We start from the raw sequence: 19,755 nt of genomic DNA, 5'->3' as shown, positions 1-19,755 counted from the left end.
GAAAACAGAAAAAAGCAGAGGTTGCAATCCTTGTTTCTGACAAAACAGACTTTAAACCAATAAAGATCAAAAAAGACAAAGAAGTACACTGTATAATGGTAAAGTGTTCAATTCAGTGAGAAGATCTGACTATCCTAAATATATATCCATCCAACACAGGATCACCCAGACTCATAAAGCAAGTTCTTAGAGACATTCAAAGAGACTCAGACTCTCCCATGATAATAGTGGGAGACTTTAACACCCCTTTGACAATATTAGACAGAGCACTGAGAGAGGAAATGAAGATATTCAGGACCTGAACTCAGCACTGGATCAAACAGAATTTATAGATATCTACAGAACTCTCTACCCCAAAACAACAGAGTAAACATCTTCTCATTGCCACATGGAACATATTTTACAATTGATCACATAATCCAAAGTAAAACACTGATCGGCAAATGCAAAAGAACCAAAATTATAATAGTCTCTCATACCACAGTGTAATTAAATTAGAAATTAAATTAAATTAAATTAAATTAAATTGCCATTGACTCCACAGAAATACAAACAACCATCAGAGAATATTATGAACATTTCTATGCACATAAGCTAGAAAATCTAGAAGAAATGGATAAATTTGTGGCACATACACCCTCCCAAGACTGCACCAGGAAGAAATTGAGCCCTGGATGACTAATAACAAGCTCTGAAATTGAGGCCATAATAAATAGCCTATCAACCCCAAAAGCTTAAGACCAGAGAGATTCACAGCTGAATTCTACCAGATGTACAAAGAAGAGCTGGTACTATTCCTACTGAAACTGTTCTAAAAAATTGAGGAGGAGAAGGGACTCCTCCTTATCTCATTCTATGAGGCCAGCATCATCTTGATACCAAAACCTGGAAGAGATACAACCAAATAAGAAAATTTGAGACCAATATCCTTGAACCTCAAAATAATAAGAGCTGTATATAAAAAACCCATGGCCATCGTCATACTGAATAGGCAAAGACTGGAAGCATTCCCCTTGAAAACTGGCACAAGACAAGGATGCCCTCTCTCACCACTTCTATTCAACATAGTATTGGAATCCCTGGCCAGGGCAATCAAACAAGAGAAAGAAATAAAGGGCATCCAAATAGGAGGAGGAGAAGTCAAACTATCCCTGTTTGCAGATGATATGATCCTATATTTAGAAAACCACATGGACTCCAATCAAAAGTTTCTTAAACTGATAAAGAATTTCAGCAATGTCTTAGGGTACAAAAATCAATGTGCAAAAGTCACTAGCATTCCTATACATCAAGCACAGTAAAGCAGAGAGCAAAATCAGGAACATACTCACATTCACAATTGCCAGAAAAAGAATAAAATACCAAGGAATACAGCTAACCAAGGAAGTGAAATATCTCTACAAAGAGAGCTACAAAGCACTGCTCACAGAAATAAGAGATGACATTAACAAATGAAAAAAAAAATTCATGCTCATGGATAGAAAGAATCAATATTGCTAAAATGGCCATACTGCCCAAAGCAATTTATAGATTCAATGTTATTCCTATTAACCTACCATTGAGATTCTTCACAGAACTAGAAAAAGCATTTTAAAATTCATATGGAACCAAAAAACACCCTGAATAACCAAGGCAATCCTAAGCAAAAAGAACAAAGCTGGAGGCATCAGGGTACCCTACTTCAAACCATACTATACGGCTCCAATAACCAAATCAGCATGGTACTGGTACAAAAGCAGACATCTATACCAAAAGAACAGAACAGAGAACCCACAAATAAGTCCACACACATACAGCTATCTGATCTTCAACAAACCTGACAAAAACAAGCAATAGGGAAAAATTCCCTATTCAATAAATGGTGCTGGAATAACTGGCTAGTCATATGCAGATTGAAACTGGACCCCTTCCTTTCACCATATGTAAAAATTAACTCAATATGGATTAAAAATTTATATGTAAAGCCCAAAACTCCAAAAACTCTCTAAGACAACCTAGGTAATATCATTCAGGACATAGGTATGAACAAAGATTTCATGACAAAGAGGCCAAAAGCTATTGCAACAAAAGCAAAAATTGACAAATGGGATCTAATTAAACTAAAGAGCTTCTGCACCAATAGGGTAAACTGACAACCTACAGAATGAGATAAAATTTTTGCGAGCTACGCATCTCACAAAGGTCTAATATTTAGTATCTATAAGGAACTTAAACAAATTTATCAAAAAGAAAACATTAAAACATGGGCAAAGAACATGAACAGACGCTTTTCAAAGGAAGACATACAGGTAGCCAAAAATAATATGAAAAAAAGCCCAACATCACTGATCATTAAATAAATGCAAATTAAAAGCACAATGAGATACCATCTTACACCAATCAAAATGGCTATTATTAAAAAGTCAAAAATGACAGATGATGGCGAGGTTGTGGAGAAAAGGGAACACTTATATACTGTTACTGGGAGTGTAAATTAGTTCAACCATTGTGGAAGAGAGTGTAGCAATTCCTCAAAGACCTAAAGAAAGAAATACTATTCAACCCAGTAATCCCATTACTGGGTATATACCCCAAGAGTATAAATTGTTCTATTATAAAAGCACATGCATGTGTATGTTCACTACAGCACAATTCACAATATCAAAGACATGAAATTAACCTAAATGTCCGTCAATGTTAGACTGGTAAAGAAAATGTGGTACATATAAACCCTAGAATACTATGCAGCCACATAAAAGAATAAGATCATGTCCTTTGCAAGGACATGGTTGGAGTTGGAGGCCATTATCCTTAGCAGAATAGAAACAGAAAATCAAATACTGCATGTTCTCACTTATAAGTGGCAGCCAAATGATGAGAACATGTGGATACATAGAGGAAAACACACACTGAGGCCTATTAGAGAGTAGGGGGATGGGATGAGGGAGAAGATCAGAAAAATATCTAATGGGTGCTGGGCTTAATACCTGGTTGTACAACAAACCCCTATGACACACATTTACGTATGTAACAAACCTAAACATGTAACCTTGAACTTAAAATAAGAATTGAAAAAATCGATAAAATTGGTAAACCTCTAACAAGACTAACAAAAATAATAATAAAGAAAAGACAAATCACAAATGTCAGGAATAACACAAGAGATACTATTACAGATGCTGTAGCCCTTTAAACAATAAAAGAAAATACAAACGACATTACACTCAGAAATTTAACAAGTTAGAAGAAATGACCAATTATTTCCTACAAACTACCAGAAGTCAACCATGATGAAATAGATAATCTGAATATCCCAATAACCATTGGAGAAATTTAATTTGTAATTTAAGAGCTCCTGTAAAAGAAATCCCCAGGCTATAATGATTTTACTGGAGGATTACATCAAACATTTAAGGAATTAAAACAAAATTCTACACAATCTCTTCCAAAAGATGAAAAACAAATGTTTTCCTACATATTTTATGAGGCCAATACTACCCTCATGCCTAAAGCAGACAATGATAGTAGAACAGCAAAAAAAAAAAAACCCTAAACCTCAATATTCTCATGAATTCAGAATAGCAATATCCCCCATAATGTCTTAGCAAATACAATCCAACAATGTATAAAACATTTTGGTAATCAACACAGGGTCATAAAGATAGGCACACTGATCAATGGGATAGACTAGAGAACCCAAAAATAGACCCACACAAATATGCCAAAATGATTTATGGCAAAGATCCAAAAGCAATTCAATGGAGGATGGACTGTCTTTTAAACAAATGGTGGTGAAGCAATTGGATACCTATAGGCAAAAAAACGAACTTCAACCTAAACATCACAATGTCTAAAATAATTAATTCAAAATGGATTATAGACTTAAAAATATGAAAATATCAAACTTTTAAAAAATAGGAGAAAATCTTTGGAATATAGGGATAGGCAAAAAATTCTTAGACTTGACACCAAAAGCATGATATATAAAAGGAAAAAAATTGATACACTTAGCCTCATTAAAATGTAGAACTTTAGCTCTGCAAAAAGTCCTCAACAGAAAAGGAAAAGCCAATTACAAATTGCAATAAAATGATTGCAAACTATATATCCATTAAAAGACTAGTATCTGGAATATATAAAGAATTCTGAAAACTCAACAGTACAATGTAAGCAATCGTCTTAGAAAAACAGTCAAAAGACTTGGGCAGACATTTCACTGAAGAGGATATCCAGATGGCAAACAGGCAAATATGCACATAAAAAAATTTCAACACTACTGACTATCAGTGAAGTGCAAATTAAAGCCACAATAAGATATCTCTGTGCAATTATTAAATAAAAAATAGTGATAACACAAAATGCAGGTGAGGATGTAGAGGCATTTTCTTATGCATTTCATGGCTGAAGTATAAAATGGTACAGCTACTCTGGAAAACAGTTCGGCTGTTATTTTTTTTTAACACTACACATGTAATTACCATATGACACAGCAATTGCACTCTTGGGCATTTATCCCGGAAAACCTGCACACAAATGCTCATAGTGGCTTTATTCATAATTGCCCTAACTGCAAGCAATTCAGATGTTCTTCAATGGGTGGATGGTTAAACAAATAGGGACACATCCATTCTTTGAAATGATACTCAACAATAAAAGGGAGAAACTCTTCATACATGCAACAACTTGGATGGAACCTCTAGAAAATTATGCCTTTTTTTCTAGAGTGAGAAAAGGCCAATAAAAATTATAATACTATATGATTCAATCTATATATCATTTTTTAAATGACAAAATTTTAGAAATGGAGAATAGAAAATACTATGGTTATCAGGAGGTAGGAACAAGAAGGGCAGGGAGGTATGAGTGAGGTCCATGTGGTCATAAAAGAGCAAATGGGGAAGGAATCTTCTTGGTAACAGAACTGTGTGTTGGATGTGGTAGTGGATATATCAGCTTACGCAGGAAAATACTGAATACAACTAAATATATACAGACACATACACACGAATGAAACTAGGAAAATGTGGATCTGAATGAGATCCATAGGTTGTATCAATGTCAGTATCCTTATTGTGTTATTATTGCATCTCAAGATGTTACCCCTGAGGAAACTGAATAAAGGGTATGCTGGATCTCTCTATACTTTTTATTAAAACTGCATGTAAATCTATACCAACTCAAAATAAATCAAATTTAATTGTAAAATATTCTGAAAAGGAAGATAAATTAGATGGTATCAAACTTAGCAAATACTGGAATATACTATAAAATAATAATAACAGTATGGTATGGTATGATATTTGTGCAATAAAGAGAAATGAGCACCATCAAAAAGGAATATATCCACATAATTTATCATATTAACAGGAAAGAGCAAGAATAAAAATTATATAATTATCTTGATAGATGCAAAATAGCCTTTAAATAAATGTAACACTCATTCTTGATAACACTATTAGTAAACTAGATATTCAAGCGAATTTTCTTAATCTGAAAAAAGAACATTAAACCAAAATTATGTAGCAAACATATTAAAGAATAAATTATTACAAATTATATTCTGACATCAAGAACAAAATAAAGACATCCACTGTTATTACATCTATTTAACTTGAACTAAAGACCCTAACTAATGCAACAAGACAGGAGAAAGAAATAAAAAAAATAATAATTAGAGGCCAGGCACAGTGGCTCACGCCTGTAATCTCAGTACTTTGGGAGGCTGAGGCAGGTGGATCACGAGGTCAGGAGATCGAGACCATCCTGGCTAACATGGTGAAACCCCGTCTCTACCAAAAATACAAAAAATTAGCTGGGAGTGGTGGCAGGTGCCTGTAGTCCCAGTTACTTGGGAAGCTGAGGCAGGAGAATGGTGTGAACTCAGGTGGCGGAGCTTGCAGTGAGCCGAGATCACGCCACTGCACTCCAGCCTGGGCAACAGAGCGAGACTCTGTCTCAAAAAATAATAATAATAATGGCAATTAGAAATGCAAATATAGAAGTTTTATTAGTTATAGATGACATGATTGTGTATATAGAAAATCTAAAATAATCTAAAGGTAAACTAGTAAAATAAATTAGCAAATACAGTTAGTTCACTGGAAATAAGTTTGATATACAAAACCAATTCCATTTCTATATACACACAGTAACAAGTAGAAAAATCAATTTGAAATTTACTACATATAATCATAAATCAATATCCAGGAATAAATCAAACAAAAGTTATTCAGATCTCTACAGTGAAAGCTACAAAACTTTACTGAGAGAAATTGAAGAAGCCATAAATAAATTGAGGGGTATACTATATTCATGAATTACATTACTCCATATTGGTAAGACATTATTAACACTTCCCAAATTGATCAAGAGTCAAGGCAATCTCCGTCAAAATCCCAAATTTTTTTGTGGAAAATAAAAATCTAATTTTAAAATGTGTAAGAAAATGCAAAGAGTCAAGAATCACCAAGTCGATCTTGAAAAATAAGTATGAAGCTTGCTCAGGTTTTCCTCCATTTCCTGACTGACCCTGTGGTCCTGTCTAGTGTGCGGTGCATGCTCCTCTGGGGAACTGTGAGTAACAACCTATCTTTTCAATGGCAGTCATCTCCTGATTTGTTGGCCTTTCTATACCTGTATGATAATAAAACTTTCCTTGTAAAACACAATAATGAATTTTCTAAAACTACATACAACAATAATAATGAATACTACTAACACAATGTTGAGCAAAAGAAGTAAGATACAAAAGAGTATGGAACATTTGATAACACTGATATCAACTTAAAAACAGGAAAAACCTAATTAAGGTCATTAGATATCAAAACTGGTTCCATTTGGTGGGTGTGCTGACTAAAGGGGTGCACAGGGGAGAGCTCTGAGGGTGCTGGTGACGTTCTTTGATGTAAGTGTTGTCTGTGTGGGCATGTTCACTTCTGAAAATTCACTGTGATTCACATAAGATTTCAACATTTTTCTGTATGAGGTTTATGCTTCAGTTTATATTAGCAAAACCACTAAGAATTCAGTCACAACTATATTCAGAATAAAACAAGACATTCCAAAACAAGAAAGAATAAAAATAAATTATCTAACACCTCATATAAAAGTTTTTAAAAATAGCAATAAAATTGGCCAGGTGCAGTGGCTCACACCTGTAATCCCAGTACTTTGGGAGACTGAGGGGGCAGATCATTTGAGGCTAGGAGTTTGCAATCAGCGTCACCAGGATGGTGAAACTCCATCTCTATTAAAATCAGTTGGGCATAGTGGCATGTGCCTATAGTCCCAGCTACTCGTGAGCCTGGCGCACAAGAATCACTTGAACACAGGAGGCAGAGGTTGCAGTGAGCCATGATTGTGCTACTGCACTCCAGCCTCAGCAACAGAGTGACACTGTGTCTCAAAAAGTGGTAAATAACAATAAAACAACTATTATGTAGCAGGGAGACAGAAAAAAGTACAAAAAATGATTAAACAAATTAGACCTAGTTCTTTGAAAAAAAAAAATGGAAAAATCTGCTGTCAAGTCTAATAAAAAAATAAAGCAAGACAACACAAATATGTAATAATAGGAATGAAGAAGGAGTTACGTCAACAGCTCAGTATTTTTAAAATTGTTTACAAGTACTATATAGAGCTGTAAGTAATGAATTTGAAAATTCCAGTGAACTGCAAGATTTTCAGTGAAGCAGATTACTAAAAATGATTAAATGAAATGTAGAAACCAGGAAAGAAAGTTTCCAAGATACAAAAGTAATATCTCCAAAACCAGCAACTAGTCCAGAAAATTGTATAGTCAAATTCTTTCCAACGTTCAAGAGCTCTGTCTCTGTCTATGTAAGTACAAAAGAATGAGCAATTTCTTTTCCATGTTATGAAAAGAGCACAAGCCTAACACAAGCTGAACACAAGCATCTGAGAGAGAAATTCTGCCAATGTTACTTATGCATCTAACAGGAAACCCTCACCTGCTATAACAACAACAAAAAAAATGATATAAAATAGCACAGTAAGCCAGGACCAATTTCTAGGAAAGGGCTCTTCACTTACAGAATGGAGACACACAGAAAAGGGTACTCTTCTTCTACTTACTGCTATCTTTCTGGGTATGACAGTTTGAACTGCCACAGTCATTCTGAAATTATGAGAAAACATTAAGACTGTGGCCTGAGAACAGCCAAGTTGAGATATGAAAAAGACCTGGGCCTTTGGGCTCAGCAATGAATGGCTGAATTGGCCAACCCTGAAGCCTTCCTAGTTGCAGTCCTCTTTAATGTGAGATAGTAAGTCTTTCTTATTGTATAATCCACTTAAGGTGGACATTCTGTTACCTGAAGACAAGCACATTCTGAAAATGTACAAATGTGAATTAAATTTAAGCTGAGAGAAAAAAGAAAAGTGATTAATAATTTCTAAAAATCAATGAGGAGATATGCAAATTTATATAGCTTATAATAAAATATGATATTCAAGTCAATAGGGAAATGAAGGTCTGCTGTATAAATGGTAGTAGAAACCATTTAGTGAAAAAATGTAAAAGCTAGGACATCATGTCACAATTTATCCCAAATCCATCCCAGTTAGATGGTAGATTTTGTTGGAAAAAAAAAAAAAGTCAAACCACAAAAATAACTGGAAGAAAGTATGAGTAAACAGTATCTACTTTGCGAATTGGGTATAAGTTTCTAAAAAACGCAAATATAAAAAAATGCAAACGGATAATCTAATTATTTGACCACATGCATTTTTTAATGTCTGTATGTGAAAATATTTAATTCAAAGTCAAACTATTTATTGGAACAAAATATTGAACACAAATAACTATCAATTCCTTTCTGAAAGAGAGGTTATATAGGTTTACAATGTGCAAAGAACCTGAGGTATAATTTACAAAAATGTGAAATACAAACGACCAATAATTATACTTTAAAACGTACAATCTCACAAGAAATGCAAATCTAGTATATCGCTTTTTCATCCTGCTATCAAACTAGCAAAAATGCTTAATATATATTAACCATATTTTTTAGCATATAACATAGACTTTATATACTACTCATGGATGTGAAAGTTATTAGGCCTTTCTATAATCAATTTGAAAATACGTATCACGTACATTAGGAGCCTAAAAGAATTAATATTCTTGTTCTGGTAATTCTACTTCTTAAAAAATATAATATGGAAGTAAATATAGATATAATTAAAACTGTATGTATTTTAGATGCTCATGACAACACTATTCTATAATAAATGTGGTGAAAATACCTAAATATTCATCAGATAGGAAGATGCAATAAATGATGGCTGCCTGGAAGTTGAGTAATGTATTTCCACTGAAAAAATCACAGTTGTAAAGCACAAAGAAATGAGAAAATATTACCAATATAACATTTTGTAGGAAGGTCAGGATATAAAATGTATTACAATAAATAGCAATTTGATAAATATACATATCATAATCTCTATATACGGAGGGAGAAAAAAAAAAAAAAAAAAAAAAAAAATACACCAAAACATTAACAGTATTTATTTCTTGGTTTAAAGATTGTAGCTGAGTTTTACATTCTTCTTTTCATTTATCTGTATTTTCTGAACATTCTACCCTTAATGGGTATGTATTGATAAAACGCTACCTAAAATGAAATACTTAATTGCATCTTTTCCTTATTTCTTTACTGGGATGAAGCAGCAGTGTTTGTTTCAGTTCTCAGCTCTGTCAAAAATAGTTCTGCACAAGGGTTCAGAACGGTTGACATTTTACTTTGAAAATACACTGGAAGAATGTTAATCCATGAAGAGACTCAAGTTTATTTCTCTTCTGCAACTCACTGTGCACAGCCGGGAGTCTCTATGAGAGCAGCTTAATAGAGACACTGCACAGTCCTCAGACTAGATCCTCGCAGCCCCACCTCCACCCATATCCCCCTCCTCACTGCTGTGCCCACTTCCCAGGCTCCTAGCACCAACTGCTGGAGCCACCAGGTAAAGGCAGCTTCTACTTCATTAGGAGTTAGCCTTTTCAACCTGGCTTCACCTCTTACAAACTTCTGAACCCGAGAATTTGGGGCAATTTGTAACACCGCATAGTGGATCTGCACAAGAATGTTAATGATGCACTTTCAAGCTCAGGGAGGACTGAGGTCTTATGGCGTGGCAATCGCTGCACAAAGAGCAGTTATTACTCAGTGAATTATCAGCAGTCACAAGGCTCTCCCAGGGATGCAACATCAAGGGGGGCATTTGATTCCCATCCAAAGCCAGCTTTTATGAAGAATCAACATTGACAGAGAAGTTAGAAGAAGCATCTTAAACTAGTAAAGGGGAATGAGGCCCTTCTATTTCCCTGGGAAATCGCTGGAACAGGGAGGCTGAGCCAAGGGCAGTGGTGGAAATTTCAACTCAGCAGGCTCCCAGTCAACAGGAAGGGACTGTGATGCCCTAATGCTGGCTGGGGAAGGTTGGAGCAGAAAGTGAGATGAAGGGGAGAGAGGGAGTCACAGAACTGCATTACCTTAAGTTCAGAAAGGATGTTCTGGGTCCTCTGTTAACCCCCTCTCACTTCCAGAAAATCTGCCTTCCAAGCCCAGCACAGCATCATGCTTGCTGGTGCTATGCATCTCCCCAGTCTCTGGGCCTCTCTTTCCCAAACTTAGCTGTGCAGACCCCAATTCCCCACCTATTGCAACCAGCACATGTGCTTCTATGTATATTTAATACATTTGGGTCCCAGAAAGATCCTGCTTGACCAGACTTTTAGGGCCAGAGAAAAACTTGATCCCCTGAACAAAATATTCCTTCAGCCTCTCTTGGTCCTAACTTGATTCTTGAAAGGAGAAGAAAGCAGCTCTGTTGTCTCACACCACATCAGGGTCTCCCTCATTCAGGACGCAAGGCATAAAACAAAGCCACAGGCTGTCCAGATGCTTCTGCCTACTTCTCCCACCCTCCTGCCCAAGGACACCCGCTGCCCTCCACTGAGCCACTGAATCGGGTGGATGCCACCCAGAGAAAATGAGGTTCAAAGGGCCTGCGAGCAGTTGGCAATTCTCCCAGGGTTTTCAAGCACAAGGGACCCGGAGTTAGTGGAAGAGAATGAGTTCCCTACACCAGTGTCATTAGGATGGAGAAAGGCGGACAGCTTCAGCAATCAGGTCATGGAGAAATGTTTCCTCTGGGCTATAACTAGTGCTGCTATCCAAGCAAGTCATGCTTGTGGGGGAAAAAAAAAGACAACTATATTTTTCTTCTTGCAATGATTATACTAACAACAAAACAGCCCTGAAAATAAAATCTTATCAGAGGTGAAGTTCCACAGATTCCTCACAGCCCTTGGTCTTTATAAGGAGTGGACATCTGCTGCCAGGCATAGAAGGGGAGTTTGGCACTGCCCTGGCACACAGAGCTGAGTGATCCCAGCTGTACCAGCTCAAGGCTGCAAGAGGGAGCCTCCCATCTCTGGCCTTGGCTTTGGAGCTATAGTCTACAGTACTGTCAGGCTGGAAGCTGTGTTTTAGGCCTTCCTGTGTCTCTCTGCTCTTGTGGAGTCTGAGATAGATACGCTCAGAGAAAACGCACAGTCCCATTTGCCCGAAGCTGATGCCCTGTGCCATATGAGCACGCTCTCACTGCCAAGTGCTGCACAGTGTCGTTACACTGACTGACCCCTTCATCCGACAGGTCGGCTTATATTACCTGTAACTTTCCTCTGAAGAAACAAAGGTTCAGAAAAGGGAAGTTGTGCAAAAACTCAGGAGAGGCAGAACCAGGAGCAAAGCAAAGGCCCAGGTCAATGAGACAACATATGTACAATGTACCTTTGGATACCGTGGATGCTTAATAGTTCCTGCCCGCTCCCTACACCTAGCAGCTTCCCACACACCCCACCTTTGGAAACTTGACTACAGGTGGCTCTGACAGATCTGTCAGAGCTCAATCATGAGCTAAGGACATTTACATGGACATGTTCATGGCATCCTCCTTTGGAGATTCCTGTCTGAACAAAGAGAAACAAAGACAAATAGAAATTTGTGGAGGTCCTGTTACAGTTCTGAACCCTGAAAAAAAAATCCCTCCAATAGGATAAAAGAAGCATATGTCACTCCCCACCCCACCAAGACAAATGTTAGACCAATGCCTGTGAGAGCTAGAAGAGTTTCCAGCAAACCTTTCCCCTGGTGGCAGACCCATGCCAGACAGCTCCAAGTACAAAACAGACAATTAATATTTTGCTAGTAGTTACACAGCAAGCTGATGACATAGACCTTTGATTTTTCCATACAAAGCTCATTCACTAAGAACACACTTCCTGGATGAGATAATTGAATTAGTATTTGTCCAGCACCCTGTAGTGAAAGGCGATCACCCACTCCTTCCCTCCAATGAAGGGGCTGAGTAATCTATAGTCTCTTGATACCACTTAATCTAAAATGTCTGGGTGACTCACTGTCCCTGAGATTTCCCTCCAGGGTATTCAGTTTAAGAAAATATGTTGGTCTTTAATTTAAAAGATGCCTCTTGGTTTAAGTCTTAAGAAACTGCTTAGTCTGTGTCTGATTTGTTCATGTATGGCATATACAATCTTTGCAGGGAATGTTGCCCCTGCCCAGCATAACAGGATCTAGAAGTCTGCCCAGTCGGCTCCTCCAGCAGCTGTGCACCTTGCATGGCCAAGAGAGCTGCGACCCCTTGGACTCTGACCTTGGGCATTCCTTAGATGACTGATCTTGGCACTGTTTTGGTGTGGCTCAGGACCCTACCCTCAAATTTGCCACCCATCCTCAATTTTTTTCTTCCTTATGTGAATGTCCTTTAAGTTACCCTGATTTTCCAGCCCCACCCTTCACAGCCCTGTCTCCCATCCGAAACCACCACTCAGCTCTGCCTTCAAATGCTGCCCTACCCCCATGATACGGTCCTAATCCCTTCTCCTTGGTTCATCTGAAACCCCCTGGACTTGCTTTAATGCACCCTAGGCCGCACCACAAACATTTGCTATAGTAAATCCCATTCCCTGCTTTCCAGATAACTTCCCCTTAGCAGTGATAAGCTGCCAGGCAGACAGATAACAACTAGGATATGCAGTTATTAAGGGCAGATTTTAAAATGACAAAAAGATACATTTTAACATAAAGCCCACTTGAAAATCAGCTTCCCTTCCAACTCAATTACATTCAGGCCTCCTGCTCAAAGCTCCTTATACTGAGAGATTCCAGCTCCCACTGGCTTTGGGGTTTTTGAGGCGCGTTGCCTTGGCAACATGGAAGGCCCAGACACCTGAAACAGAAAGTGGAGGACACAGTGCCTCCCCCTCTCTCAGGCACCTGAGGTGGCCAGCAGGGCGCCAGGCACAGGACTGGAGGGTCAGCTGCTTGAGACAAGGCAGGGACCTCCACAACCAACATTCCCACCAAAAGAAGTGGGTGGGAGACGGAAGGAGCTGGCAGGCAGGACCTAACTTCAGAATAAGACTTGGGGATGAAGGCAACTGCGCCAGGACCATGGTCAATATGAACAGTTACTTCGGCAGCCAGCTACACTTGGCAAGCTTTTTCATACGAGAGTGACTGAAAGAACCCTCCTTACCTGGTGGGAGTCCCAGTGCAAGCCCATATCTCTTGTGGTCATGACTCAGACTAGTGCTGACCACCCATCCCCATCCCCTCACCAAGTCTCACAGCTTTGGGCATCCTAACAGACATCATAGGCCAGCCCTGGCTTCTTGGACATCACAGGTCACACCCTGGCCCTCCATGGGAAGTCACAGAATAGTTGCTAGCCAGCTCCATCTAGGATGCCACCAACAAACCTCTGAGCTCCAAAATGTCATCAAGCCATGTATGTCAGACATTGTGTCACAACAAATTATTGAAACTTCAATTATTTATATGACCAATCCATGACTCTCTCTTCCATCACAGAGTGGGCTAAAAATTCCCCACCTCCCCATCACACATGCACCCAGGCCATCCCAGCCTCTCCCTGGTGAGCTAGTCTTTTGCCCCATCTGTCACTGATGAGCTCTATACTGCTCCCTCCCTGTTCCCCAACTCTCACACCCTCCACCAGTCCACACATGCGTCTTTCTACCCTGGCCCTCAGGAGCAAAACCTTAGAAGTCCCCCACCCAGATTCTCAGTACCCCAACATCACTTAGCCCTTGCCTCCCCCCTCTAGCACTGCTCCTAGCCAATGCTGACGTCAGGCTAGAGGGCTCTTTACTGAGGGCTTATCCAGCCCCTGCTGAGAGCTCATTGCTTGCAAGGACTGTCCTTCATGCTCCAGGCACCATCATTAGTGGAGACATCTTCCTTCGAAGTGTATGAAGTGTGTCCATGTGTGAGTGTGTGAGCGTGTCTGTGATTACATGAGGCTGTGCCTGAGTACATGCCAATCAGTCAATGCTTTCATTATTTCCAGAGAAGATCAAGCCCCTGTGGCCTTGGTCTTCTACACCATGAGTAGTCCCATCTCTGGTCTCTCCTGTACAGGTTATTTCTGGAAGTGCATCCAAGCCAGTGGAGTTGGCCGGGCCCAGGACAGCCAGCCACTGACCACACCAGGATATCCACCATCAGCTCCACATTGGCTCACAGTGACCACATCCGAGGTCCTTCAGTTGGATAATTGTTCCAAGCCCTTACTTGCCATATGGGCCTCTTTGTCCTAGCCCTGTTAGACTCTTGGTGTCATGGGTCCCCTTAACTGTGGGGATCCCCACCCTGGATAAAAGGCCACTTCTCCACTATCTACAATCCTGAAAAACTATTCTCTATCCCCTATAAGAGGTGGAAGAAGAGGGAAAGTATCACTGGGAAGACTCAGGCTGCCACCTGCACCAGCACCAGCATCAAATTAAAAAAGCCAAACCTCATTCTGAGTTGTTCAATTCATCTGTCTCTCATTTCTCTTTCTGCTGGGCTCTGGCATTTTCCAATTTCCACCCTCCTTGCAGCTCCATTTTCTGTTTGTGGCCTTGTCTCACTCTTGGATCTGCAGGACACTCAGGCTATAACGTCTGTCTCCCGCCTCAACCGCAATTCACACTTGTCCCTGTGGTTGGGCTGATTTCACTGCTCTGAGAAAACACATTGTCCTTTATAGCCTCCAAGCAGCCCCCCTGATCCAAGCAGTAGGACCCAGTTGTTACCAGGTACCCCTGCTCTACTCAAAGAGACTCCATTAGTGACAATTTCTGTTTGGAAACCTCTCTGCACCTACTCCCTAGCATGCTATATAAACACCAGCCAATGGTAGCATCAGCAGAGAGAGACTGGGAGGGAGGATATCTGTGCCAACTAACAGTTGCTGGGAGCCCAGGGATCCTGTAGCTGTTGCTGTCTTCAGTGGCACCATAGCAGGAAGACTGGAAGATAGAGAGCCTGGGGCTTACCTTGCGCATGTCTTTGCCAAAAGTCTCACTATAGGTAGTGCCAAGGATTTCAAATTGGACATAGGGATTCGAACTGTCCTCCCGAAACTCCATCACCCCAGTGAGGCCAGTGATGTGGCCCTGCAGAAGAGGAGAAAAACCCATTGGAAAATCTGGTTAAAGTAGAGGATGGCGTCCCAAAGGCTAAGAGGAGCAAGGAAGTGGTCACCAAGAAGGGAGCAATCAGTCTTGAGACCATGGACAGGCTGTAATGAGGACAAGATAGGCTGGTGGTCCTAGGCCCTCAGAGTAGGATCAGTACTTTCCAGGACATTTGCTTATGGGAGAAATCCCTAAGGCTTGCACCTGTCATTCATACCGTCTATATGCTTAGAGTCCCTGCTATGTGCCAGGCACCATGCTAGCCATGAGATTAAACAGTGGCAGCTTTTCTCCTTGCCCTCTTGAAACTTAGTCCTCCCCTTGCAATCAGTTCCAGAGGCTCACCTTAGCCTGACCCAAGAGGAAATTCAAAGGTCAACAAGAGACATATCAGACACATGATGTTAAGTTGCAGGGCAGCAAGCATGTGCATTGGAGGGCACAGCCAGGTCCCAAGCTTGGATCCTGACTTTGCCACCTGTGTCACCTTGGGCACATTGCCCATCTCTCAGCTTTGGCCTGAAGTTAATCAGCTCCACATCATAGAACCCACAAGGACTGAAGGAGAAAACAGGTACAAAGCACAGCATCCAGCATAGACGGGCTACCGTCCCCCTGCCTCTCTACTGGCTCAGTGGGCTCTATAGGAGAAGGAGGCAGCAGGAAGCTGAGGGAGCCATGGTGAGCCCCTTTCTCTCTCCAAGCCCAGGGTGAGATTCTCAACCAGATTTATCTCTCATGGTCCCTATGAGCCTACAGAGTCCCAGAAACACCTGGCCCAGAAGGGGCCCTGGCTCTGCCCTGGGCTGTAGTGGATTCTCACCTACACTACAGCATATTCACTACTACTGAAACCACATGCAGTTCATTGTGACTAAACTCCTAATGCTATGGATTTCCCTAAATACTCTTTTGAAACCTCTAAAAGTCAATTCACTCTAACAAATGGTCCATAGATTACTCAATTCACTTCAAATCCAGCTTTCTAATTCAGTATCCCTCCTCAGCACATGAGATACATCACAAGCACACATACAGGTGCACTCCTCTCTTGGGGAATGGTGGTCTGCATAGAGGGGTACCTTGCAGACATGGGATAGGCAGATGCCTCCATTTCATACCTACTTGACAACTGCGGCCAAGGGCAAGTTGCATAACCTCTCAGAAATTCTTATATTAAATTGAAGACAGTAATGATAGTATGTATTCGTGGACCACAGCTCACCTGACCTGCAGATGCTGGGACAGGAATAGTGACGAGGAGAGAGGAATGGGGAGGGGCCTATTGGGGCAGCTACACAGAGCCTAGCTTCAGGCCAGCTGCTAGAGGGGAACACAGTAGAGGTATAAGAAGCAGCCTTTCTTTGGCCAGGTTGGGGGTGCCCCTTCACACATACCTTTTTTATGGTGTCCAGCATGGACCTCCCACCATTCCATGGCTTAGTGGACTTCCGTATGCAGTTGAGGCTTGCCATGCTATGCCACTTCCGGTCCTCCAGCTTCCTGTGAAAGGCGTTGGCCAGCATCAGAACACTGTCATACAGATAGAGGTTGGAGATCTGCAAAGACAGAGGCAGTGAAACCCTTTCCACAGGTGCATTTCCAGAGAGCTTTGGAGAAACCCACAGAAAGAAGGAGGAATGCAGGATGCCAACACTAAGCTGTGGTGCCAAGAATCTATGCCAAGATCCTTGGCTTTTAGGTGTACGTTCAAAAACCCAGCCAGCTACTGGAATCCTGAATGGAATAAGGCCTTGCCCTGCCTCAGGAACTAGAGTGGGAGGTGCATCTGTACATCAGCAAGGAGAACCCTGATCTGTAGCTGATTGAGATGTGCACACAGGCAAGTTACCCACTCAGGTGAGGGAGGATGGAGGGAAGGATAAGCAGAAAGCTCAGGGTTGAAGGATTAGTGGGATAAAGGAAAGGCACAGCATTTGCAAGGGCATGAAGGTGTCAAGAGACAGGGCCAGGTACAGCGCAGTCCACCAGAGTTTCTTGTAAAGGACCAGCTCATAAAGATTTTAGGCTTACTGCTCTCTTTTGCAATTGCTCAACCCTGCCGTTATAACTTGAAAGCAGCCATATAAACATATGGGTGCAGCCATGTGCAATAAAACATTATTTTCCAAAACAGGCAATATACTGGATTTACCCTGTGGGCCACCATTGGCAGATCCTTGGGTTAAAGGAATTGAAAGCAGCTCAAGACGACTGTGTCAATGGATACAATACAGAGGGAGCAGGATCAAGAGAGAAGCAGGGATTGAGACCTGCAAAGACTTAGGGACTTACTAAGGAGGAATAGCAACACAGGTGACTGTAGGGGGAAGGACATCATTGTTGGGTCTGTATACAGGAAGCTGGAGATCAGACCTGGGCCTCAGAAAGACTTCTCTGGTCACTGGATGGGCCTAGGGTGAATGGTGGCCTGAGTGACAAGGTAACAGCGAGGACGGTGGTAACAAGAGATGAGGATTCTGGTGCCTGCTGTGCAGTGGAGTCACTGCCACCCAGGGAACACATTTGGGATTTGCAACTGTGCCCATCTGAGGACCACCCTTCTGTTTAGTTGTCTGATGTGAGCTCAGTGGTAGAGGAGACACATGCCTGTCTCAGAGCTCTGGAGAGCAAGGCCATGAGTGAGAATCTAGGGTAGCAGTGTGAAGAACGACACTACAGCATCGGGGCCCAACCCATGTGTGGGGTCCAGGGTGGGCAGGCCAGGCTCAGCCTCCTGAGTGTGGCTACAGACCCCAATCTGGATGTGGAGGAGCTGGAAGACAGAACCCGCCCTCCCAGGCGCCCAGCGGGAGCCCAATGGCAGAGAAGCACAGCATTGTTCTCAGATGTTACCTTCACACCACCCCAGCCCTCCACGGGGACATTGGAGCACAAAGGAGAGGAGTAGGAGAAGGGAAGGGGGTGAGGACGAGGTAGCGTCCACCCTCAGTCAGGTTTGTGGCCCCCCACTGATAACTGTTGCACAAACAACCCTCAGCCAAAGTGGGTCAAGGGGACCATTCTCTGAACGCCTAAGCAGCAAGTCGTCTGCTAAAAATATTTTAGAAAAACAAAATCACCAGATAAAATAGGAGATCATGTCAGCCTCACAGGACTCCTGCAAAGATCAAATAGGCTCCTTGGGCAGCAAAAAGAACCCCTCCTCCCGCAGCCTCACTCCCACCCTCCTCAATATGTCCCTGTACTACAACACCTCTGTGCCTTGTTCTCTGCCCGCAATTTACTTCCTCATGTTTCTTAGTCCAGGTGCTCCAAAAGCAGAACCTTAGATCAGAACTTAGGTGGCGGGAACTCTCCAGCAACTGAAGCTGAAGTCTGAGATGAGCCAATAGGAGGTGCAAGGCATCACAAACATCTGCCCCGTTATGCCTGTCCAGTCCTCAAGGGCCATTCCCAGCATGTCACATCCAGGCAGAGCTGACTGCCACCCCTGTAGGTGTCCTTGTGCACAGACCATTGTTGAAGAGCTCTGTCCTGTCTGTCACTGTCCTGTCACCCAGCTCTGACCACTGTGGGCTGCATGCCCAGGGTTTCTGCATGCTGTAGGTGTGATAGGTACGTGGATGATGGCCAGATGTTGCAGAGTTGCCAAGAGTATGCTAAAACCAGAGCCTTGAACTGAGGGGGAGCAGAAGGTCAGTGCCTGGGCTGACCCTCTTCAGGGGCCTAAAGCACACAGGAGTTTACTTGACAGCAGGGGGAAAACTAAGTACCACCACCCACTGGGAGCTCACCCCCCACCGCACACAGAACACCATGACAGAACTGTGCCCTCAGCCACTTGAGGCCTAGAGGAGCATTTCCTCAATGAGCAGGACTAATTCACTCTTTGTTGCTGGCAACTCCCCAGCCCTCAGGAGCCCCCACCACTGCATGTGTTTTAAGTCTTCCTCCCCTCTGGAAAACAAACCCATGATGGAGATGTTGTTATAAGGAATATAAGCCACTTAGAATTGCTTTGTTGTTTTGGTTTTTTTTTTTTTTTTTTTTTTTTACCCAAAAGAATAACTTGAAGCTGAGACTCCTTAATGATGTGAAGATAGAGATATAGACCAATGGAACAGAACAGAGTCCTCAGAAATAATACCGCACATCTACAGCCATCTGATCTTTGACAAACCTGAGAGAAACAAGAAATGGGGAAAGGATTCCCTATTTAATAAATGGTGCTGGGAAAATTGGCTAGCCATAAGTAGAAAGCTGAAACTGGATCCTTTCCT

General features: G+C 41.5%; 1 protein-coding gene across 2 annotated transcripts in view; it reads right to left on the bottom strand.

Annotated features, from left to right (window-relative positions):
* The window catches only part of GRID1 (glutamate ionotropic receptor delta type subunit 1), a 570,596-nt gene that overhangs the window by 24,379 nt on the left and 526,462 nt on the right, over positions 1 to 19,755 (bottom strand). For both annotated transcript variants that reach the window (XM_017893244.1, XM_017893245.1), the window contains 2 exons: positions 16,909 to 17,070; positions 15,371 to 15,490 (listed from right to left, as the gene is read on the bottom strand). In XM_017893244.1, the coding sequence (XP_017748733.1) occupies positions 15,371 to 15,490; positions 16,909 to 17,070 (282 nt within the window). The remainder of the gene's footprint in view (positions 1 to 15,370; positions 15,491 to 16,908; positions 17,071 to 19,755) is intronic.

The sequence above is a fragment of the Rhinopithecus bieti genome, unplaced genomic scaffold (genome assembly GCF_001698545.2).
Source record: "Rhinopithecus bieti isolate Rb0 unplaced genomic scaffold, ASM169854v2 scaffold_23869, whole genome shotgun sequence".
Lineage (NCBI taxonomy): Eukaryota > Metazoa > Chordata > Mammalia > Primates > Cercopithecidae > Rhinopithecus > Rhinopithecus bieti.
Note: the sequence above shows the minus strand (reverse complement) of the source record. Positions and strands in the feature narration are given on the sequence as shown.